The sequence below is a fragment of the Nicotiana tomentosiformis genome, chromosome 3 (assembly GCF_000390325.3).
Source record: "Nicotiana tomentosiformis chromosome 3, ASM39032v3, whole genome shotgun sequence".
Classification (NCBI taxonomy): domain Eukaryota; kingdom Viridiplantae; phylum Streptophyta; class Magnoliopsida; order Solanales; family Solanaceae; genus Nicotiana; species Nicotiana tomentosiformis.
Genome location: NC_090814.1, coordinates 137,796,650 through 137,817,862, shown reverse-complemented (window position 1 = coordinate 137,817,862; position 21,213 = coordinate 137,796,650). Strand labels below are relative to the sequence as shown.

The 21,213-nt window shown below is 39.3% G+C and overlaps 1 protein-coding gene and 1 pseudogene across 1 annotated transcript; one reads left to right on the top strand and one right to left on the bottom strand.

Moving 5' to 3' along the window:
- Positions 1-1,839: 1,839 nt before the first annotated feature.
- LOC104096320 (uncharacterized) overlaps positions 1,840-21,213 on the top strand; it is a 33,852-nt pseudogene continuing 14,478 nt past the window's right edge.
- Positions 16,396-18,063, bottom strand: LOC138908555 (uncharacterized). The gene is made up of 3 exons (XM_070199233.1): positions 17,497-18,063; positions 16,699-16,836; positions 16,396-16,644 (listed from the first exon to the last, which is right to left on the bottom strand). Exons 1-3 carry the CDS (start codon positions 18,061-18,063, stop codon positions 16,396-16,398), a joined length of 954 nt encoding a protein of 317 aa, XP_070055334.1.

Below are 21,213 nucleotides of genomic sequence, written 5' to 3'. Positions count from 1 at the left end.
ATCATTGCTTTGGCACGGTCTTGGTTTGATGCTTGATTATTGTCCTTAATGGTGTCTGCCAGACCCATCGCATCAAGATAAATTTCAGCATCAAGCACCCAAGACATGTAGCTTTTGTCCGATATATCGAGGGCTACAAATTCAAGTTTAGAAAGATTTGACATTATTTAGAAAAAAAAAGTTCGGACCTCTAATACTTTCAAAATATTTGCTCGAGATGGCAGAGTCTCGTGCTGATAACGTATTATGAAATAAAGACTGTAAAGTAAAGACAAGTATAGAGAGAAACTACTATATTATTCAAACTTCAAACTTATGTACATAATGAAGTGAAATCTCCTCTATTTATAGAAGAAATGAAGCTGCTGTGTAAGCTGCTTCTGCAAGTTACTGTGTAAGCTGCTATTGTACCAGATATAGATAATCTTCTATCGGGGGTAATGTTTATCCATAACGGAGTAACGAAAGGATAATCTCATTGTACCAGATATATATAATCTTCTACCGGGGGTGATGTTTATCTATAACGGAGTACCAAAAGGATAAGCTCACTGTACCACATATAGATAATCTTCTATCGGGGGTGATGTTTATCCATAATGGGGTACCGAAAGGATAAGCTTCTTCAAGAGGTTTATTTCCAATAGAGTACTAAATAGATAGACTTATTTACGGCGGAGTCTCATATTGATAAGCTTCTTCAGGAAGCTTATTTACAACGGAGTACTAAATGAACATCCATAATATAATATATTTATAATATTACTAACATTTTTTTGGATTTTTCATCCGACTTTCTGTACACATTTTAGGCAGTGCCGGCTCAACCCCCGGTGACTAAAGCGAAAGCTTTAGGCCCCCAAAAATAAAGCCCCCAAAATTTACTCCCTTTTTATATGTTTATAAATTATAACATATGTTTTATCTATAAATATAAAATAATTACTACTAATAGATATGATCAATTATAAGATTTTTTCTTCGATCTTTTAGTGTTTTTCTGCCAACTTACACAATCATTAGTCACATAGTTACATATTTTATGTTATTTTTTAATAGATGTGCTTGATGTAATTATGAATATAAGTAGTCGACAAATTAAATATGCAGCTTCTTTATACTTATTTTACTCTAATTTGAATCACTTTTGTTTACAACTTTAGTTTTGTATAATTTTCTTTTCTTTTCAGGCTATTGTAGATACGTTTCCAGTAAATTAACTCATGAAAAAGCTCCAAATTAGAATATAAGTATTTAGCACATGATCGTTGCTTTGGAAGGCCATGATCAAAATTATAATTAAAAAATCTTAGTATTTAAGATCAACAAAGTTTCAATAAAGATTAAGTGAATTGGTTACATTATTAATTGGAAAAAAAATTGCTCTATAAAAATTGATCATAAAAAAATAATAGCAATTTTGCACCGGAAAAATCTAAAAAATAATCTTCAAAAAGAAAAATATGAGAATTCTATTAAATAAAGATTTGGCTTTAGGCCACCTACTCTTTTGAGTCCCCTCTGATTTTAGGATCCGATTAATTTAGATTTGCGTTGAATTTCTAGTATATTTGGTCTTTTTTTTTTTTAGATTTTAAATTGGTAATCAATTAATTTATTTTGAATTCAAATACTTATTATGCCGACAATATATAAAAGATCATTCTACACTGTCCACGTGTCAGCTTCCTTCCATTCCACCTGATGTGGTACTAATTAAATTTTAATTGATCTAATTGTGTAAATTTTTGTAGTGTGCAAAATCTATTTATTTTTTTAGTCGCAAACCGACGTTCATTTACTTAACAATGTTTTGATATGATAGGCCGGTTTAGCATTGGACCTAAAACCCAATTGTTGGTTTCAACTTTCAAGTTTCAACAGGTGGTAAAAGAAGGAAGAGACAGCATCATTATAATTTAGAGTTCCAAAAGCAAAGCCATAAACCTCTTCCTGCTAATAGCAATTTCCAGGTCTCTGCGCTGGGCTCCTCTCTGATTAACCGAATCATTTTTTATCTCATTCATCGCCATGGGTACGTTCTCTGTCAATGCTTATTCTTTTTCACTATCGCTCATATCTTTAGTCGTTTATCAATCTCGGGTATATACTTTTACTTCTTTTTTTTTTCATTGGATTTTATGTTCAATTGCGATTCGAAGTTGCTTATTTTGTGTGAAAATTGGATGTTCCAATTCGATAAGTAAAGATAATCAGTTGCCCTTACTTTTACGAGCTCGATAGTGCGCTATATCCACATAGGCAAAGTTATAGCTACATATGTGTAATTTCGTATATTAATATTAGTAAAGATTATATTAAGAGCATTTGGATCTCCGTATGGATGATTACTTATGAGATTGTTGCTACGGATTCTGGTGGATTAATGGACGGTGGATTTTTTTTGGTTGTTTACATGATAGATATTGAAGAAGACATCAAGGCGTTGCAGCTTGAATCATCTGGTATAAGTTTAATATATCTATATACTTTATTATATAGTGCGTATATTGAAGTTAATATAGCGAATGAGTTACTAAAGTTTAAGTAAAGTTAATATAGCGAATGAGTTACTAAAGTTTAAGTATGTACTGTAAGGAGAAATGGTCTTGAATGTGTTTGTGCGTGTGTCTCTGCTTGAATGTCAGCAGAAGATTGTGTGATGACTAATGCTGAAGAGGGAAACCTGATGAAGCCCTAAAACCTGAAAAAATTGATGGAGGTAGGCAACAACTTCAATGATATGCTCAGTGAATGCTTGTTCTGTTTTCAAGTGACTGTTTGTAGCAATATCTTTATTGATCTTTTGTTTTTGACCCTAAGTATTTTTTGTGTTTATTTGATGTGTTTGCTAGGGCATTTAGTTGTCAGGAAGTCCGAATTCTAGTATAGCAATCATTGCATGATAATAAGTCTATGTTTCTGCATTTTTAGACATTTTCTCGCTTCTCTAGATGTTTGAAGTCTTAGGTTTGTATAAAATTACATTTGAAACTTTTTGGGCTTTGTTTAATCATATCCTTGCACTATGGTTTTTGGTGCCTGCTAAATACCTTTGTCAATTGTTTCCCGTATAAGTTTACTTTTTAGAATTGAAAAATAGTCCATTAAGTCTTTCATATTGGTTTCTGAAAAGTTCTTGCTTTAGTATTTTACTAAATTAAAACTGCGTCAACAAAGTCCATGAGACTTTCAGGATTGTCACGATTACTACTGTAATTATTTTTCAGTATCTTTTATATTCTTTAATCTGTAGCTGTAGATGTGCTTTATTCCTTTTCTTTTTTCCTCTCTGGATTAAAAAATAGCAACCATTTTGGATGTTTTTGTCTTGAATGTTCTGAAATGGTAGCAGACGATAGTGTGATGTCAGAAGAATGCAAGCCTGATGATGTTGAAAAACCTAATTATATGGAAGATGGTAGGTAGATTGATGAACAGGTTATGTATAATCTATTTCTTTTCCGAGTTTTCTCTTTCTTTTAATTTCTAATTCTCGACTCATCTGCTTAACTGCTGATTCTGTACCATTGAAACTTTTTGTTTATTCGTAGGATTGATTGCATTTGAAATCTCTTTGAATTGTTTTATTTTCATTTAATTTTTTTTTGGGAAGGGCATGTGCTCATGAATAGGGGAAAGGGGAAGGAAGAAGAGGGAAGAACTTTGATGAGATTTGAACATGCATCTAAGAGTGGTGCATGGCGGAATTTAAACTATTAGGCTGCAACTCCAACCTCATTGTGGAAGCTGGGGTGTCTACTCCACATATTTCCTATAAGTTCTCCCTTTAAAGCTACTTTTGCTGGTATCATAAGCCTGTGAAATTTACACTGTGCATCTGGTACTTATTTTGTCTTTTGAATTCCTTCTCACTTATTTTCGTCCATACCTTAGTGCGCAGTCCATTCAAGGATGCTAAGAAGTGCTAGTGCCTCTTATTTCTGAATCCCTTACACTAGCCAGAAGCTCTTGCTACAGAAAAGTTACGATAGTTAGCAATGACCTTAATATATATGATAGGGCTCCGGGCAGTTATTTTTTCTGTAAAGCATTATCATGTCTGTTTTGTGCCAAATTGGATGAGTTTGAACTCTCAACTTTACTGTGAAGAGTCTGATTTGAAAAAAGATGATAAACGTTGGATTTCACTTGGAGGTTTAGTGTTGCAATAAGTGGCATTGAGCTTCCTGTTCGAAGCTCACTTAAATTGGGTTGATGTTGTGAGGTGAAGAATTTTGTTCTAAGTAAAGCGGGTGCTTAGTGGTTCAAATAGGCAGATACTGCTGAGAGCCTGAGACAGTAGTGGATCCCGTCCCAAGAGGATTTTTGTTGTCAAATCCCTTTAGGCCCCAAAATCCGAGTGAATAGCGAGTCAGCGAACAACCATCTGGTAAGAGGCTCTCTCTCTCCTAAACCTTCTTTACTTTTGTTACAACAACAACAACAACAACCCAGTAAAATCTCACTAATGAGGTTTGGGGAGGGTAGTGTGTACGTAGACCTTACCCCTATCCCGAAGGAGTAGAGAGGCTGTTTCCGAAAGACCCTCGACTCAAGAAAACAAAAAGATAAAAGGACAAAAGGAGACAATATTAATATCACCACAATAATCATAGGAAAAATAGGAACACTGATGTTGGGCATATTTCGATATGTGTTGATGTTACTTTACCCATGTTTTAACCGCTTTTTGATGCTATTTGATCTTTAAAATGCCCAACATGGTTTAATTATTGGTTTTATGACTAATTGAGTTGTGTGTGATGATTTAGGGTGTTTGAAGTGCAAAAATATGAAGAAAAGGTGCTCTAGGTAGAGGAAGAGGGGTTGGATGCGTCGCATCCAATCTAGAAAAAAATCAGATTTCGTGCACCCTTAGCAGTGAAGTCGGCCCATAGCATCCGCCATAGCATCCGCACCTGGGCAAAACTGAGAAGGAGGAACAAAGGGTGGATGCGACGCATCCACCCTAGCATGCGAAGCTGAGAAGTGGAGGACGAGGTGGATGCGACGCATCCACCCCAGCATCAATCCCTGTAGCCAAGTCGGATTAGGAATATGAGAACTTTGGCCCACGACTTTTGTACGCAATATATAAGCCAAAAACGCCTCTTTTAGGGCATCTAACAGATTGGGAAGAGGAAAAAAGCCACGACAAAGCTGGGGAACCACGGAATTCATCTTGAGTTCTTATTTTTCCTTCTTTTATTGATTCTTATGCACTCTTGTGAATTATTTGATGATTGCATGAACATGAGTGGCTAAGAACCCTATTATTCTAGGGTCATGGGCGATACATGAATGTTGATGTTTGAAGTTTAATTTGACAAAGTTGATTTTATCATATTGGGTTGTTTATTTAATTCTGTTTTTAATTAATTTGCTGAGTAGCTAACAGTGAATTACTATCTACGAATCTAGAGTTGAACTCGAAAGTGGGAATTCTAGATTGCATATAGAATTAAATAGAGCAAGTTCTTGAACCCGGACATCGGGGAACAGATTCGCAATTAGGATAGAAATATGCCTAATTGTCTTGCTCGGTTGAAATACAGGAAGTGTAAATGCATTCTTGTTAATCTTAATTCCATAGACATATATGCATTAAGTTAGCTTGAATAGGCGAGTAAGAACTCGACAGATTCTTATGAGTAATATCAACTCTGTCAATAAACAATCCAGATAAATCAATTAGTTATTTTAAGCTAAGAATGCAACATGATTGTTAGTTAACCCGTGACCCTGGAATATTATCTCCCATTGATTGTTATTTAAAACTATTTAAGTGTTGTGTTGATCTCTAGTATTTCATTACTTGATAGTTTTTAGGTAGTAAATTAGACAATTATCTATTTTGTGAGAAATCGCTTGAATCGATAAATTATTTGAGTTTGAGTTAGTCAAAAGTTAATCATAAGTCTCCGTGGGAACGATACTCTACTCACTACTATATTACTTGACGACCACGTATACTTGCGTGAGTGTGTTTGGTCGCAACAAGTTTTTGGCGCCGTTGCCGGGGACTTAGAAATTAGCTACTTGACTGAGTTAAGCTTTTATTACTTATTTGTTCAAGTTTTAATTTTCAGTTTGCCTTGTTTGTGTTAACGCAGGATCTTCTCTTGAATGCGGAGGAGTAGAAGTGCAAACAACTTCCTTCCTTTTGATCCAGAAATTGAACGAACACTTCATAGAGTGAGGAGAGAAGTCGAAGCTAGAACGAGAATAGAAAGAGAGTTGGACATCGTAGTTTAACCACAGCCAATAGAGATGGCAGGTAATGAGGAGCGTCCGGTGATAGAAGCCGCAAGGCCCAATCTTGCTAATATGACTCAGGCTATCGTGAAGCCTGACATCACGGGGCATTTTGAACTCAAACAGTACATGGTACAGCTGATTCAGTCCACAGGCCAATATGTGGGGCTATCTCATGAAGACCCGCAAAGGCACATTCAGAACTTTTTGGAAATTACGGACACTTACAATTATTCGAATGTTTCCAAGGACTATGTCAGGCTGACACTATTTCCCTTTTCATTGTTGGGGGAAGCTAAGGAATGGTTGCAAAAGGAGCCCGCGAACTCAATCCACACTTGGGATGATTTAGCAAGGAAATTCCTAATCAAGTTTTTCCCCACTAAGAAGACAAAATCGCTGAGGAGCCAAATTCTTGGGTTCCAACAACGGGATGGCGAGACACTTCGTCAAGCTTGGGAAAGATACAAGAAGCTACTCAGAGACTGCCCACATCATTGTCAGACTGATGAGGTTTTGGGTCACACTTTTGTTGATGGGCTAGACGAGGCATCAAAGATGAATCTTGATTCAGCTTGTGGGGGTAGTTGCATGGCGAGGCCGTATAGTGAAATACAACTCTTGCTAAATAACTTCACTGCTAATGACCATAATTGGCAAGGAGATGGGGACGCAAGAAGAGTAATTAAACAGAAGGCAGCTGGGGTGATTGAGCTTGATGACTTCTCAGCCATGAGAACAGATATTGCAAAGCTGGCAAATCAGATGAACAGAATGACAATGCAACAAACACAACAGATGCAACATGTACAGCAAGTGTCTATTTGCTGCGAACTATGTGGTGACAGTCATATGAGTGACATGTGCCCCACGAATCCTGAATCTATATACTATGTGGGGCAACAAAACAGAGGTCCGATGAATCAGCATGCACAATATGGGAACACTTACAATCCAAATTGGAGGAATCATCCTAACTTCTCATGGGGCGGAAATCAACAGAATCAGAATCAGTATAGGCCTCAAGGAAATTTCAATCAGCCTCAGAAGCCACCCCAACAAACAGAAGAGAGTACGAATGACTTGCTAAAAAAGTTGTTACTTGACAATCAACAGCTCAGGACCGATTTCAGAAATCTTGAGAGGCAAATGGGGCAGTTGGCAGCAAATCAAAATACTAGACCTACATGCTCTCTTCCCAGTGATACAGAGAAGAACCCTCTAAATTAATGCAGTTACACTCAGAAACGGGAGGGAACTAGAGGAAGTGCGAAAGAAAAGAAAGGACAAACCTATACCCGAGGGGGAGCTGACCCCTAAGGCAATACACGAGTCAAAGAAAAATGATGCAAGTTCAGAGCGAATGGAGGCTGCAAGGCCACCACCACCTTTCCCCCAAAGATTGCAGAAAAAGAATGACGATCACATGTTCAACAAATTTCTCTCTATGTTGAGTCAGGTTCAATTAAATATTCCATTAGTGGATGTACTTCGTGAAATTCCAAAGTATGCTAAGTACATAAAAGATATAGTGGCTCACAAGAGGAAATTGACTGAGTTCGAGACAGTTGCACTTACTGAGGAGTGCACTTCAAGGGTCCAAAACAAGCTTCCTCAAAAGCTTAAGGATCCTGGCAGCTTCACCATTCCAGTGCGAATCGGTAATATTGATGTGGGTCGTGCTCTTTGTGATTTGGGTACGAGCATAAATCTGATGCCATTGTCCTTGTTTAAGCAATTGGGTCTGGGAGCTCCAAGACCAACCACTGTGATGTTGCAATTAGCTGATAGGTCCATAGCCTACCCTGAAGGAGTGATTGAAGATGTGTTGCTACAAATTGGAAAATTTATCTTCCCAGCTGACTTCATTATTCTAGATTTTGAGGCTGATGAACAAGTTCCAATCATATTGGGACGACCTCTCTTGGCTACTGGTGATGCAATAATTAAAGTGCGAGAAGGGAAAAATGATTATGAGGGTGGACAACGAGGAAGCAGTCTTCAATGTCTACAAAGCAATCCAACTTCCCCGCCACTATGATGAGCTCTCTATGATATCTGTTGTGGAGGTGGACGAGCAATTTCTTGATACGAGTGTATATCTAGACTACTCTCTAGAAAAAGCAATCATGTTGTTTGATAGCTTGATGATTGATGATGAGGTTGAGGAGATGATGCATATCCTAGATGCATCATGTGCTTACATGCAAGGAATACACTCGTTTGAGCCCCTGAATAGGCCAAGTGGTCCCCCTCCAAAGTCGTCAATTGAAGAAGCTCCAAAATTGGAGCTTAAACCCCTACCCCCTCACCTTCAATATGCTTATTTGGGTAGTTCTGACACTTTACCTGTTATTGTTTCTTCTCACTTGTCTAAATTGCAGGAAGAAAAGCTATTAAGGGTGCTACGTGAGCACAAGCGAGCAATTGGGTGGACAATGTCTGACATTAAAGGCATTAGTCCAGCTTTCTGCATGCATAAAATCCTCATGGAAGGACGGACACAAGCCAAGTGTAGAGCAACAACGCCGACTAAATCCAATCATGAAAGAGGTGGTAAGAAAAGAAGTGATTAAGTGGCTTGATGCAGGTATTGTATTTCCAATCTCTGATAGCAAATGGGTAAGCCCCGTTCAATGTGTGCCGAAGAAAGGGGGGATGACTGTAGTAGTTAATGAAAATAATGACTTAATTCCTACAAGAACTGTCACTGGATGGAGAATTTGCATAGATTATAGAAAATTGAACAATGCCACCCGGAAATACCACTTTCCTCTCCCCTTTATTGACCAAATGCTTGATAGGTTAGCTGGCCAGGAATACTACTGTTTTCTGGACGGTTATTCGGGGTATAATCAGATTGCTATAGCCCTAGAGGACCAAGAGAAAACTACATTTACGTGTCCTTATGGCACATATGCGTTCAAGAGAATGCCCTTTGGTCTTTGTAATGCACCTGCGACTTTTCAAAGGTGTATGATGGCTATTTTTACTGACATGGTTGAAAGATTTGTAGAAGTGTTCATGGATGATTTTTCTGTGTTTGGATGTTCTTTTGATAATTGTTTAATGAACCTTGATAAAGTGCTTGCTAGGTGTGAAGAGACGAACTTGGTGCTAAACTGGGAAAAGTGCCATTTCATGGTACGTGAAGGTATATAGTTTTGGGGCACAAAGTGTCCAAAAGTGGTTTGCTGGTGGACAAAGCGAAGGTGGAGGCGATTGAAAAATTGCCCCCACCGACATCCGTCAAAGGCATTCGCAGTTTCTTGGGCCATGCAGGTTTTTATCGTCGTTTCATTAAAGATTTTTCGAAAATTTCTTCTCCTTTGTGCAGGCTTCTTGAGAAAGATGTGCCCTTCAAGTTTGATGATGCCTGTCTGAGAGCATTTGAGGAGCTGAAGGGAAGGTTGGTGACTGCACCAATTATCATTGGCCCAGATTGGGCGCAATTATTTGAGTTGATGTGCGATGCAAGTGACATAGCAATCAGAGCTGTTTTGGGGCAAACGAGGGATAAAATCTTTCACTCCATTTATTATGCGAGCAAAACTATGAATCCGAATTATACAGTTACTGAAAAGGAGTTGCTTGCAGTGGTGTGGGCGTTTGACAAGTTCAGATCCTATCTAGTGGGAACCAAAGTCATCGTTTACACAGATCATTCAGCTATCAGATACTTGTTTGAAAAGAAAGACGCCAAGCCGAGGCTGATTCGTTGGGTCCTCCTCTTGCAAGAATTTGACTTAGAGATCCGAGATCGAAAAGGAACAGAAAATCAAGTGGCTGATCACTTGTCCAGATTAGAAAGTCGGAACCATGTAGCTGAAGGAGGGTCAATTAAAGAAACATTTCCCGATGAGCAGCTATTAGCAGTCACCTCAGATGAAGCCCCATGGTATGCAGATTATGTGAATTTTATTGCAAGTGGGGTGACGCCACTAGAATTGACACCTGACAATAGAAGAAGATTCTTACATGATGTGAGACTCTACATGTGGGATGAGCCATTCTTATATAGGCAGTGCGCGGATCAGTTGGTGCGAAGGTGTGTTCCTGAGGAAGAGATGAATGCTATACTGCATGATTGCCATGCTTCGCCATATGGAGGTCATCATGGCGGGATAGAACCGCTCAAAAAGTGCTACAATCAGGTTTCTATTGGCCAAAATTGTTTAAGGATGCACATGCCTTTGTTAAAAATTGTGACAGATGCCAAAGAACCGGAACTATCACAAGGAAGCATGAGATGCCCTTGCAAAATATTCTGGCAGTAGAGCTTTTTGATGTTTGGGGAATTGATTTCATGGGACCGTTCCCATATTCTAATGGGCACAGGTACCTCTTGGTGGCGGTCGACTATGTTTCTAAGTGGGTGGAAGCCATTGCTCTTCCTACTAATGACGCAAAGGTAATGGTATGCTTTGTAAAGAAGCACATCTTCACACGTTTTGCGACTCCAATAGTGTTGATAAGCGACGGGGGAACTCACTTTTGTAACAAATTGCTGAATAATGTTCTTGCAAAGTATGGAGTTAAGCATAAGGTTTCCACTGCCTATCATCCCCAAACGAGTGGTAAAGTAGAAGTTTTCAACAGAGAGGTAAAGCAGATTTTGGAGAAAACAGTAAGTGGGAATGGAAAGGACTGGGCCAGAAAGCTGGATGATGCATTATGGGCATATCGCACTGCATACAAGACCCCCATAGGTACTTCTCCGTACAGGTTGGTTTATGGGAAGGCGTGCCACTTGCCTGTTGAGCTTGAACACAAAGCCTATTGGGCGATTAAAAAGCTGAATATGGAGATGGACTTGGCCGGTGAGAAGAGATTGCTACAACTCAACGAGCTTGATGAATTTCGATTGCATGCGTATGAAAATGCCAAATTGTATAAAGAAAAGACAAAGAGGTGGCATGATAAGCATATCCAACATCGTGAGTTTGAGCCAGGTCAAGAGGTTTTCTTGTTTAATTCGAGGCTAAAGCTTTTTCCCGGAAAGCTTAAATCTCGATGGTCGGGTCTGTTTGAAGTGGTTAGTGTGAAACCTCATGGGGCGGTGGAATTACGTGATACGAGTTCCAATGCGACATTCTTAGTAAATGGCCAGAGAGTAATACACTATTGGGGTGGTGACATTGCACGTCACAAGACCTCGATGGATTTGGTGGAGGTGTGAAGAACATGTTGCGTCGTGCCGCGACGTTAAATCAGGCGCTTCTTGGGAGGCCACCCAAGTCCTGTATTTAGGAATTAGATCTTGTATGTATATATTTAAAAAAATAAAAAATAAAAAATAAAAATAAAAAAAAGGGTCCGGATATGGGAAAACAGGGTGGATGCGTCGCATCCCCCTCAGCATAAAAAATTTGACGGACCAATTGCTCAAGGCAGTGAAGTCTGCCTATCGCGTCCACAGCCGCGTCCAAACAATTTATGAGAAAGCAGTGGGGACGCGTCGCGTCCAAGCTCGCACGCACAGGTAAGTGTTATATTTTACAGTGAAACACGAAATTTCCCTCTGCCCAGACCCTCCCCTCTCATCTCACTTGCAACCACCACATCTCCTCTCTTCTCTCGCGACATGTATGTATCTTCGCCCTTATTCTTTCTTTTTCTTTTCTCTCCTCTCTCTCCTTTCTTCTCTCTCGCTGGTAGCAACAGACCCCCTGCCCCAAATTCCCCTAGGTTAAGTTTTACAAATTTAAATGTCACACATGTGATTCAAAAAGTTTGAGGTTTGGGGATGTCATTCCTGTTAGTTGTAATGGTTGCGAGATGATAAACTATAATTCCCTTCATCTAGTTAATTTTGGGAGGGTAGTCGAATTACCCCACTGATAGAAGAAACTAGGCACAACTGTTGCATATCACCTGTTCGACGAATTGCCCGTGTGGTAAATTTAGGCGCCGGTGAAGTCTGAGTAACCGAGCAACACTGGTATATGCTAGTGAATAAGTGTAGGGTCGTTCGCCTTGATTGTCGGAATATTTTGAGCCTATGAAAGATTGTCTAAGGGAATTGAACATCCGGCACATGCTAGACGTCTTGAATTGTAAAGTGTTACTCGATTTGAATTGTGTGAGCTCTATGCATTGATATGTCGTGAGAATAAGTGTGGGGTCGAGTGAGCTGCTATGTGTAATTGAACATGGTTAGTGAGCGTCGCTCGGATAAACCTCATGTTGTGCATAATGATATCTATATAGCGAAGTGCTTATTTGTAAACTTGAAAAGAGTTATCACATCCCTGCTGAAAGCCATGGGCTATAGTTTCATGAAGTAATGAATGACATGACTATGCAAATGATTGGAAGTGCAAGATGTTGTAACTGCTTTATAGCTGAACTTCACTGTTCTATACGCTCATTGTTGATTTCTTCGCATTGCAGGTACTGAGGCTGGGAAATGGCAGCAACGAGCAAACAGTCCAAGCAACAAGACAAAGATAATAACAAGCAACCTCCCAAAAAGCCCACCGGAAAGGCAACAGGTGCTCTAAATCCACAGAAAAAAAGGAAGCGGACTGACAAAGAGAAGGAACTGCAGACTAGGCATTTAATTGATGAATCAGAGCAAGAAGAGGAGGAACAATTAGTAAGGAGGACAGTGAAAAAAGGTATTACAACAACATCATTAAATCCGCCAAGCAAAGGGATAGAGATAAGAGAACCTGTGCCGAACCAGAGAAAAGCCTCCAAATAGAGTGATCCGAATGATAAAGGAAAGCAGAAGATTACTTCAGAATCTGAGTCCGAGCCCGATTCGGATAATGAGCTTCTACATGTCGACATGAGTGATGAAGATGAGGGTGAACCAATAGACCGAGCTGCTTGGGAGAAGAACTTTGTTAATGAAAAGGCATTCCGAGCTTATAATAAGATACTGGGTTCAAAGAAGTACATTCCAGAAAAGCCGATCAACATCGGAACACTTAAGAAAAAGTACCCAGAGTTTCTAAAATCAATTCGAGAGGTGCAACAATGGGGACCTATCTTGAAGGGTCACGGCAAAGCCAACCTCACTATCGTCAGAGAGCTTTACGCCAATTGGCGTCATTCCAGGGGCAACATTGTGAGAGTACGGGGGGTGGATATTAATGTCTCAGCTGAAGCTCTGAATAATTTCTTAGGGGTGCCACACACACTAACAGATAGGTTTGACTCCACATGCACAATACCAGATTATGCACACATTCGGTCGGTCCTATGCCCTACCAGGAAGGATGCAAATTGGAAGCATGGGAGTATGGAGTACCATTCTCTGGCCAAGGAATTCATGAGTGCGTTAGCACGTGTGGCTCTAAATTTCATATGTAACCGCCTGATGCCATGCCAACACAAAACTAATGTCCCTCGTCACCGAGCACTAGTATTGTATGCTTTATTGGAGGGGATACCGCTCAACTTGGGAGCCATCATGCATGACCAAATACAGCGCACCAGGATGAATTACAAGTGGAGGTTGTTCTTTGCAAATACCCTATCAGCTTTCTTGACAGAGATGGGAGTACTATGGGACAAGGAGAATGACGACATTGAGGCTAAAGCTCCAGGACCATATGATGTTTAAACATGGGTAAAATAACATCAACACATATCGAAATATGCCCAACATCACCACCCTACACTTAAACCTTTGTTCGTCCTCGAACAAACCATCACTATAGTAGACGAAACAAAATTAAGCTTTTATCATTCAAAGCATACTACACCTATTACCATGGTCATTTGCCACAATTAGGCTCTAGAATATGCATCACATACACTTCCCTTTACTTATGTCATTCTTTAAAAAAAATATTCAAACAAAGACAACATGCTCACAACAATCCTAACCTCAAAAACCGACTCAATGTGACAATGCACTCATGGCTTGAACACCCAACATCATAGAGAAGTCTAATAACGTTACCTATCCCTCGTGAAACCATGTGCCCTCATAACAAGATCAAGAGGGGTAAAGCATCCGCACCTGGGCAAAGCTGAGAAGGAGGACGCATCCACCCTAGCATGCGAAGCTGAGAAGTGGAGGACGAGTCGCATCTACCCCAGCATCAATCCCTGTAGCCAAGTCGGATTAGGAATAGGAGAACTTTGGCCCACGACTTTTGTACGCAATATATAAGCCAAAAACGCCTCTTTTAGGGCATCTAACAGATTGGGAAGAGGAAAAAAAGCCACGACAAAGCTGGGGAATCACGGAATTCATCTTGAGTTCTTATTTTTCCTTCTTTTATTGATTCTTATGCACTCTTGTGAATTATTTGATGATTGCATGAACATGAGTGGCTAAGAACCCTATTATTCTAGGGTCATGGGCGATACATGAATGTTGATGTTTGAAGTTTAATTTGACAAAGTTGATTTTATCATATTGGGTTGTCTATTTAATTCTGTTTTTAATTAATTTGCTGAGTAGCTAACAGTGAATTACTATCTACGAATCTAGAGTTGAACTCGAAAGTGGGAATTCTAGATTGCATATAGAATTAAATAGAGCAAGTTCTTGAATCCGGACATCAGGGAACGGATTCGCAATTAGGATAGAAATATACCTAATTGTCTTGCTCGGTTGAAATACAGGAAGTGTAAATGCATTCTTTTTAATCTTAATTCCATAGACATATAGGCATTAAGTTAGCTTGAATAGGCCAGTAAGAACTCGACAGATTTTTATGAGTAATATCAACCCTGTCAATCAACAATCCAGATAAATCAATTAGTTATTTTAAGCTAAGAATGCAACATGATTGTTAGTTAACCCATGACCCTGGAATATTATCTCCCATTGATTGTTATTTAAAACTATTTAAGTGTTGTGTTGATCTCTAGTATTTCATTACTTGATAGTTTTTATGTAGTAAATTAGACAATTATCTATTTTGTGAGAAATCGCTTGAATCGATAATTTTTTTTTTTCTTTCAATTTCCGCTAGTGGTGTAGTATTTTACAAAACAAGTGCACCTTTCTTCTTTTCATTGGTTCCACTCAAAAAGTCACCCCACACTTAGCCCCTTCTTACTTATTTTAGCACTAATCTCACAATTAAAGTGCTTTAAGAGGTAAAAGGATTAAAACAATGTCAATTAAGAATAAAAAGGGTATAGGCTTGTAATGTGGGTACCAAATAAAAGTCAATAGGCTCAAAATGGTTAACTAGGGATAAATTTTATTTGTGATAAGCAATAAGCTCAAAAAGATCAAAGAAAGCCTAAAATCATTTTTCAAACCGAGCATCACCTCAAATTTCGCTTCAACTCACATACCGGGCAAGTTCTAGACACAAGTACAATACATGGACTACACAAAAATCTCACCACACATGGCACATGACTCACTAAGGACGATCACATTCCGACTCTCAAACAATGCAAGTATTCATGGAGCCACGAGATATTAAGCATTAAGCGCAAAGTGAACACAAGTCAAGAAAACGAGAAATAGTCGTCACAAAACATGCTATCCAATATATAATGGCATCAAGATTAATATCAAAATATAGGGGAGATACTACACATGCCAAAGCATAAGTATGGTACTATGAAACAAGTCAAGGGCGCTTAGGTTTATCATTCTTCCTCCTTTTATTTCCTAAATTCCTAATCTATTCTAAAAATAAACAATTACTACCTGGTTCAAAATACATTCCATGGAAAAGAATCGAGGCGCAAAGAAAAACCACAAGGGATTATTACTACCTAAAGAAAGTTTACTAACTACTCTATTTTTTTTTATTTTATTATTATTATTATTATTATTTTTAGTTTTCTGTCAATCTCCTAATACTAGCACTAATTTCAAAAATCAAATGAAAATCTTTTTGTGTTTTTCTAAGGACCTTAATCCCTCGAGAGAACTGTCCAGGTAGTCCGTCGTCGGGAAAAGTCCTTTATTTTCTACGACTACACACAACAATGAACTGAGAGTTACTCCATATAGATGACATGTACTAACTATTACAGGCCATTAATCCAGTGAATATTACAGCCCTCAACAGTATCAAAATCAACAAAAATTGTAACAGTTAAGTACATTCATCCACAAGCATAAGGATAACCCCCACCCCACATTTAAAACCGTGCTTTGCCCCCAATGCACACAAATAACGTAAAGTAGGATGAGAAGAAACTCCCTCAAGTCAAGGTGGAAGGCTCATCCGCAGTCTGTGGAAGAGCATCAGCATCCATGGCATTCATTAAGACCCCCTCCGGCCTGGCGATAGCATCCTCACGAATATGGGGAGCTGTCACAGTCCCATCATCACCAACTGGAGCCGAGTCTGTAGTAGGTGGGACATCGGCCTCAACAGGCATGGTGTGTGGGGCCTCGGGGACTATAGGAGAAGCAGAAGTTGATGGTTCAGCAGTGGACGATGCAAGCAGCTATGAGATGTCTATATCTGCACGTTGAACCAGAGCACGGAGGAGTAATGATACCTCCCTCATCATCGTGGCCTGCTCAGTCTGAACTCGGCTTAGATTCGCACGAGTCTGACTCAACTCGTCCCTGGTGGCACTCAACTCTACACGAGTCGCTATCAACTCAGCCCTGTTCTCTTGCATATCAGTTTGCATCTACTCAAACAACTGTTGAATGGTGAGCTTAGAAGACCTTCCCTTGTTCGGCTCTAGTACATGAGTAACATCATATGGTCCTGGAGCTTTAGCCTCAATGTTGTCATTCTCCTTGTCCCATAGTACTCCCATCTCTGTCAAGAAAGCCGATAGGGTATTTGCAAAGAACAACCTCCACTTGTAATTCATCCTGATGCGCTGCATTTGGTCATGCATGATGGCTCCCAAGTTGAGCGGTATCCCCTCCAATAAAGCATACAATACTAGTGCTCGGTGACGAGGGACATCAGTTTTGTGTTGGCATGGCATCAGGCGGTTGCATATGAAATTTAGAGCCACACGTGCTAACGCACTCATGAATTCCTTGGCCAGAGAATGGTACTCCATACTCCCATGCTTCCAATTTGCATCCTTCCTGGTAGGGCATAGGATCGACCGAATATGTGCATAATCCGGTGCTGTGCATGTGGAGTCAAACCTATCTGTTAGTGTGTGTGGCACCCCTAAGAAATTATTCAGAGCTTCAGCTGAGACATTAATATCCACCCCTCGTACTCTCACAATGCTGCCCCTGGAATGACGCCAATTGGCGTAAAGCTCTCTGTCGATAGTGAGGTTGGCTTTGCCGTGACCCTACAAGATAGGTCCCCATTGTTGCACCTCTCGAATTGATTTTAGAAACTCTGGGTACTTTTTCTTAAGTGTTCCGATGTTGATCGGCTTTTCTGGAATGTACTTCTTTGAACCCAGTATCTTACTATAAGCTCGGAATGCCTTTTCATTAACAAAGTTCCTCTCCCAAGCAGCTCGGTCTATTGGTTCACCCTCATCTTCATCACTCATGTCGACATGTAGAAGCTCATTATCCGAATCGGACTCGGACTCAGATTCTGCAGTAATCTTCTGCTTTCCTTTATCATTCGGATCACTCTGTTTGGAGGCTTTTCTCTGGTTCGGCACAGGTTCTCTTATCTCTATCCCTTTGCTTGGCGGATTTAATGATGTTGTTGTAATACCCTTCTTCACTGTCCTCCTTACTAATTGTTCCTCCTCCTTTTGCTCTGATTCATCAATTAAATGCCTAGTCTGCAGTTCCTTCTCTTTGTCAGTCCGCTTCCTTTTTTTCTGTGGATTTAGAGCACCTGTTGCCTTTCCGGTGGGCTTTTTGGGCGGTTGCTTGTTATTATCTTTGTCTTGTTGCTTGGACTGTTTGCTCGTTGCTGCCATTTCCTAGCCTCAGTACCTGCAATGCGAAGAAATCAACAATGAGCGTATAGAACAGTGAAGTTCAGCTATAAAGCAGTTGCAACATCTTGCACTTCCAATCATTTGCATAGTCATGTCATTCATTACTTCATGAAACTATAGCCCATGGCTTTCAGCAGGGATGTGATAACTCTTTTCAAGTTTACAAATAAGCACTTCGCTATATAGATATCATTATGCACAACATGAGGTTTATCCGAGCGACGCTCACTAACCATGTTCAATTACACATAGCAGCTCACTCGACCCCACACTTATTCTCACGACATATCAATGCATAGAGCTCACACAATTCAAATCGAGTAACACTTGACAATTCAAGACGTCTAGCATGTGCCGGATGTTCAATTCCCTTAGACAATCTTTCATAGGCTCAAAACATTCCGACAATCAAGGCGAACGACCCTACACTTATTCACTAGCATATACCAGTGTTGCTCGGTTACTCAGACTTCACCGACGCCTAAATTTACCACACGGGCAATTCGTCGAACAAGTGATATGCAACAGTTGTGCTTAGTTTCTTCTATCAGTGGGGTAATTCGACTACCCTCCCAAAATTAACTAGATGAAGGGAATTATAGTTTATCATCTCGCATCCATTACAACTAACAGGAATGACATCCCCAAACCTCAAACTTTTTGAATCACATGTGTGACATTTAAATTTGTAAAACTTAACCTAGGGGAATTTGGGGCAGGGGGTCTGTTGCTACCAGCGAGAGAGAGAAGAAAGGAGAGAGAGGAGAGAAAAGAAAAAGAAAGAATGAGGGCGAAGATACATACATGTCGCGAGAGAAGAGAGGAGATGTGGTGGTTGCAAGTGAGATAAGAGGGGAGGGTCTGGGCAGAGGGAAATTTCGTGTTTCACTGTGATGTTGGGCATATGATGTGTTAAAATATAACACTTACCTGTGCGTGCGAGCTTGGATGCGACGCGTCCCCACTGCTTTCTCAGAAATTGTTTGGACCGGCTGTGGACGCGATAGGCAGACTTCACTGCCTTGAGCAATTGGTCCGTCAAATTTTTTATGCTGAGGGGGATGCGACGCATCCACCCTGTTTTCCCATATCTGGACCCTTTTTTTTTTTTTCAATTTCCGCTAGTGGTGTAGTATTTTACAAAACAAGTGCACCTTTCTTCTTTTCATTGGTTCCACTCAAAAAGTCACCCCACACTTAGCCCCTTCTTACTTATTTTAGCGCTCATCTCACAATTAAAGTGCTTTAAGAGGTAAAAGGATCAAAACAATGTCAATTAAGAATAAAAAGGGTATAGGTTTGTAATGTGGGTACCAAATAAAAGTCAATAGGCTCAAAATGGTTAACTAGGGATAAATTTTATTTGTGATAAGCAATAAACTCAAAAAGATCAAAGAAAGCCTAAAATCATTTTTCAAACCGAGCATCACCTCAAATTTCGCTTCAACTCACATACCGGGCAAGTTTTAGACACAAGTACAATACATGGACTTTTTCCGACGACGGACTACCTGGACAGTTCTCTCGAGGGATTAAGGTCCTTAGAAAAACACAAAAAGATTTTCATTTGATTTTTGAAATTAGTGCTAGTATTAGGAGATTGACAGAAACCTAAAAAAATAAAATAAAATAATAATAATAATAAAAATAATAATAATAAAAAAAATAGAGTAGTAACCTTGAGTAGTTAGTAAACTTTCTTTAGGTAGTAATAATCCCCTGTGGTTTTTCTTTGCGCCTCGGTTCTTTTCCATGGGATGTATTTTGAACCAGGTAGTAATTGCTTATTTTTAGAATAGATTAGGAATTTAGGAAATAAAAGAAGGAAGAATGATGAACCTAAGCGCCCTTGACTTGTTTCATAGTAGCATACTTATGTTTTGGCATGTGTAGTATCTCCCCTATATTTTGATATTAATCTTGATGCCTTTATATATTGGATAACATGTTTTGTGACGACTATTTCTCGTTTTCTTGACTTGTGTTCACTTTGCGCTTAATGTTGAATATCTCGTGGCTCCATGAATACTTGCATTGTTTGAGAGTCGGAATGTGATCGTCCTTAGTGAGTCATGTGCCATGTGTGGTGAGATTTTTGTGTAGTTCATGTATTGTACTTGTGTCTAGAACTTGCCCGGTATGTGAGTTGAAGCGAAATTTGAGGTGATGCTCGGTTTGAAAAATGATTTTAGGCTTTCTTTGATCTTTTTGAGCTTATTGCTTATCACAAATAAAATTTATCCCTAGTTAACCATTTTGAGCCTATTGACTTTTATTTGGTACCCACATTACAAGCCTATACCCTTTTTATTCTTAATTGACATTGTTTTGATCCTTTTACCTCTTAAAGCACTTTAATTGTGAGATGAGCGCTAAAATAAGTAAGAAGGGGCTAAGTGTGGGGTGACTTTTGAGTGGAACCAATGAAAAGAAGAAAGGTGCACTTGTTTTGTAAAATACTACACCACTAGCGGAAATTGAAAAAAAAGGAAAAATAGAAATGAATAAATTGTTGTCTTGTTCTTGCTAGTGGGTATGAACTAAAGTGGTGCTTAAAGAAGAAGGGACTGTTTTTGGGGGTGATATTGTTTGTGGAATTGAAGTGAGGTTGAAGAAAATACGCTTAAAGTAATTTTGTGATGTATTAAAGTGCTTAGGAGGGTGAGTCACTACTCCTTAAATATATCCTACCCGTCCCTTAGCCCACATTACAACCATGAAAAAGTCCTAATTGATTTTAGATCGAGCGAGCTTACATTAGTAGAGATTTACATTAAGGGTAAGCCTATGGTACCAATTGCATGCATGTGATTTCTTTGTGAGAGTGAGCGATTTTCTTTGATATATGTGAGTCATTAAAATATATTTGATCATGAGATTCGAATGTGTGGATTGAACTCGCTCTCTTGTTCTTGTTGTAAGGGCACATGGTTTCACGAGGGATAGGTAACGTTATTAGACTTCTCTATGATGTTGGGTGTTCAAGCCATGAGTGCATTGTGACATTGAGTCGGTTTTTGAGGTTAGGATTGTTGTGAGCATGTTGTCTTTGTTTGAATATTTTTTTTAAAGAATGACATAAGTAAAGGGAAGTGTATGTGATGCATATTCTAGAGCCTAATTGTGGCA

What these genes read in the sequence shown, in the direction of transcription:
- LOC138908555 (XM_070199233.1), bottom strand. Translation starts at nt 18,063, where the DNA reads ATGGCAGCAACGAGCAAACAGTCCAAGCAACAAGACAAAGATAATAAC. An exon ending in TTCTAAAATCAATTCGAGAG is followed by an intron (nt 16,837 to 17,496) that starts GTGCAACAATGG and finishes TTGTTTGAGTAG; the next exon opens with ATGCAAACTGATATGCAAGA. An exon ending in AGGCCACGATGATGAGGGAG is followed by an intron (nt 16,645 to 16,698) that starts GTATCATTACTC and finishes GACATCTCATAG; the next exon opens with CTGCTTGCATCGTCCACTGC.